At 34.7% G+C, this 3,235-nt stretch overlaps 1 protein-coding gene and 1 long non-coding RNA gene across 2 annotated transcripts in view; one reads left to right on the forward strand and one right to left on the reverse strand.

Moving 5' to 3' along the window:
* Nucleotides 1–280: 280 nt before the first annotated feature.
* On the forward strand, nucleotides 281–1,189 carry LOC116101077 (olfactory receptor 5B3-like; the record flags this gene model as incomplete). The annotated part of the gene is made up of 1 exon (XM_031384767.1): nucleotides 281–1,189. A coding segment is annotated over exon 1 (909 nt), but the record flags the coding sequence as incomplete, so codon positions are not given.
* Nucleotides 1,190–1,215: 26 nt separating this feature from the next.
* Nucleotides 1,216–3,235, reverse strand: part of LOC116101079 — a 6,693-nt gene continuing 4,673 nt past the window's right edge. The window contains exons 2-3 of the long non-coding RNA XR_004122773.1: nucleotides 2,850–2,930; nucleotides 1,216–1,368 (exon numbers count right to left, since the gene is read on the reverse strand). This is a non-coding gene — a long non-coding RNA (uncharacterized LOC116101079). The remainder of the gene's footprint in view (nucleotides 1,369–2,849; nucleotides 2,931–3,235) is intronic.

A 3,235-nucleotide genomic window follows, 5' to 3' on the forward strand; every position in this document is an offset into this window, starting at 1 on the left:
TTACTTTACATAAACACTGTCACCAATCAAGTTTATACCTTCCTAAGAAGAGACAGTAAATGCACCATGAAAATGTCCATAAGAAGGCCTAGGTAGGTGCACAATATAATTAGTGTATTCTGCATGCTTATGAAGCTTCACTTTCTTTGAAGGAGCTCAGCATACAAATCCTTGTTCAATGCTTTCTATATATAATTTCCAGTTTTCAAGTTATTTTTTCATTGTTTTTCTCCTCTTCTTCTCATGGCCACAGATCACCCAGTGATCTCCAAAAACCAAGATGAATAACAGGACAGAAGTGACACAATTCCTCCTGATAGGACTCACCGACAACCCAGACTTGCAGTTTCCCCTCTTCATCACCTTTCTCCTCATCTACATTATCACCCTGGTGGGGAACCTTGGGATCATCCTGTTGATTGTTCTGGACTCTAGGCTCCACAGTCCCATGTACATTTTCCTTGGTAATCTATCACTGGTGGACTTTTGTTATTCTTCAGCTGTTACTCCAACAGTGATGTCTGGGCTTCTTATTGGTAACAGTGTCATGTCCTACAATGACTGTGCTACTCAGATGTTCTGTTTCACTACTTTTGCCAGTGTAGAAAATTACCTGTTAGCCTCAATGGCATATGATCGCTATGCAGCAGTGTGTAAGCCTCTACACTATACCACCACCATGACTATGGGTGTGTGTATCTGGCTAGTCATAGGCTGCTATGGTATAGGCTTTCTAAATGCTTCCATCTATACTGGAGATGCATTCAGTCTATCTTTCTGTGAGTCCAATGTGGTCCATCATTTCTTTTGTGATATTCCTGCAGTCATGGTTCTCTCTTGTTCTGATAGGCATATTAATGAGATGATTCTGGTTTATGTAGTAAGTTTCAATATATTTTTTGCTATCATAGTCATATGGATATCTTACATATTCATTTTTATTACTATCCTAAGAATGCACACAACTGCTGGATATCGGAAGGCTGTTTCTACCTGTGCCTCCCACTTCACTGCAGTATCCATTTTCTATGGAACTGTCATCTTCATGTATTTGCAACCCAGCTCCAGTCATTCCATGGACAAAGATAAAATTGCATCTGTGTTCTACACTGTGGTAATCCCCATGTTGAACCCTATGGTCTATAGTCTGAGGAACAAGGAAGTCAAGAGTGCATTATTAAAGTTAAAAAATACATTCATTCACTTTTTGGAGAGAAAATAATCTGTAGGGATTTTTCATTTCTACACTATTTGTGATATTCAATAACATTTATTCTTCTCAGATCTCCTCTATGTATTGAATTACATTTGAAGCCAACTCTGAAGCTTTCAAGGTCATTTCTTTGTATATGCACTGTTTGATGTTTCCTAAAACAGGAAATGATAAAGTCAGAAAGACATACCTAATTAGAATTAGAATAGCTATCATTTCTGGAGGTCAATATCTCAAAACCCTTATTCAGGACACTGATACATTCAGGCCAATGACAATGTAAGTAAAACAAGTAGTTGAAATCCATGAAATGAATAAATATCCACAGGTCTCTTACTATGACAGATTCACAGGGATATGCTAAATTTATTGGAGTTAAATATAATATGGCTAATGATGTGTTTAATTCATGTATTAATTTGACTGCATTGTTAGATGCCCAGATAGACAGGATGATCTTTCCTGTGAGACTATCCCCCAAACAGTCTAATATTGATAAGGTAAATAATTAAAATCTACCCTCATTTAGATGAGTGTCCTTAATCTAATTCAATGTGGTCTCAACTGAATAGAAATTAATTGCAGAAAGGAAAAACAAACTACCTTAATTTCTCCTCTTCCTTTCCCTCCTTCACTCAGAAGCATGCTCTTTCCTTTGCTCCTTATTGCCATCACTGAATCTGGACACCAGCTATTCCTATTTTTGACTATCAGACATATTGATCTGGCTAGAGTATTGCATCTGCATTGTTCAAAACTCACATTTCCTCTCCTATTAATCAGGCATTTTTACTCATAGTTAACCAATCTACTTAATTTGTTTCTCTCCAGCTTGCAGATGAGATATTAAATGATTTTCATTCTCCAGATTTATATGAAATCAAATATAACCCAAAACTCCTCTTAAATATCCTCTTATATATACATAATATACATATATATGTGTGTGTACATATCTATGTGTATATGAAATCCTGTCAATACTTTTTTCTATTAAAGAACATCTATGAAGAAAGGAAGTTGGTAATTATAATAATATTTGAGCTAGTTTTTTTGACAAAATTGTATACTTAAAAGTTTATTGTTACTTGAATATTTCTGTTTAACCAAATGTGATGTTATTAAACAAAAGTGCTTTTTGAGGGTATTTTTGATGAGATACATAAGTCTACTATATCATATGAACTGTAAAACCAGAAAAGTGTATCCATATGTTATTTTTGGAATGATAATTTGTAAGAATATGTTGAGTAATGAAATATATTTTAATTATTTATATTATTTATAATTTATATTATTTAATTATTTATATTATATTATTATTTATATTGTATTAGAATGCAACTATAAACTTCTGCTTAGTTCCACCATGATTACATAAAGTGCTTCATATGACCAATCATATGTGTTTCATAATAGCTTCTCAGTAAATATGGTTAAATAGGTGAATAAAACAAATAAACTCAGAATAAATTGTAAAGATATTCTAAACCTTTGAATCACAAGCTATAGCAATTAATTGTACAGAATATGACCTACATCAATGTGCTGTTTGTGTGTGCACATGCATGTGCATGTACACGTGTCTGTTTGTTTGTGTTTTGCTCTTTTGAGAGTTTTTATTCAATATTCTTACTTAGTTCCCATTCTTCATGTAGCAGAGATTTTTGGCTACATCTTCTTATGCTCCTGATAGTTTGTATTGCATTCATCTGCCCTGCAAATGAAACACACACACACACAAACACACACAGTCTTATTTTTAAAATGCTTTGGCTACCTCAAAGGCAGAGCACGCCTAAACTTTACCCTGCTACCCCAGGCCCAATGGAGAAGTAGCCAGTGGCCACTTACCTGAAATTTCATATGGCTGGTTGGCTTTATCTCCTGCCACTACTATGTCCTATCTTCTTTCCCAAGTCATGGTGATTATCTCCTTGTTCTTTTTATCCTAGCTCATGCAACTCTAAGAGTCCCACCCTGTTCCCAGCCATTACCTGTGGGCATCTTTTTTTTTTTTTT

Source organism: Mastomys coucha, unplaced genomic scaffold (genome assembly GCF_008632895.1).
Source record: "Mastomys coucha isolate ucsf_1 unplaced genomic scaffold, UCSF_Mcou_1 pScaffold21, whole genome shotgun sequence".
In the NCBI taxonomy this organism is placed as follows: Eukaryota; Metazoa; Chordata; class Mammalia; order Rodentia; family Muridae; genus Mastomys; species Mastomys coucha.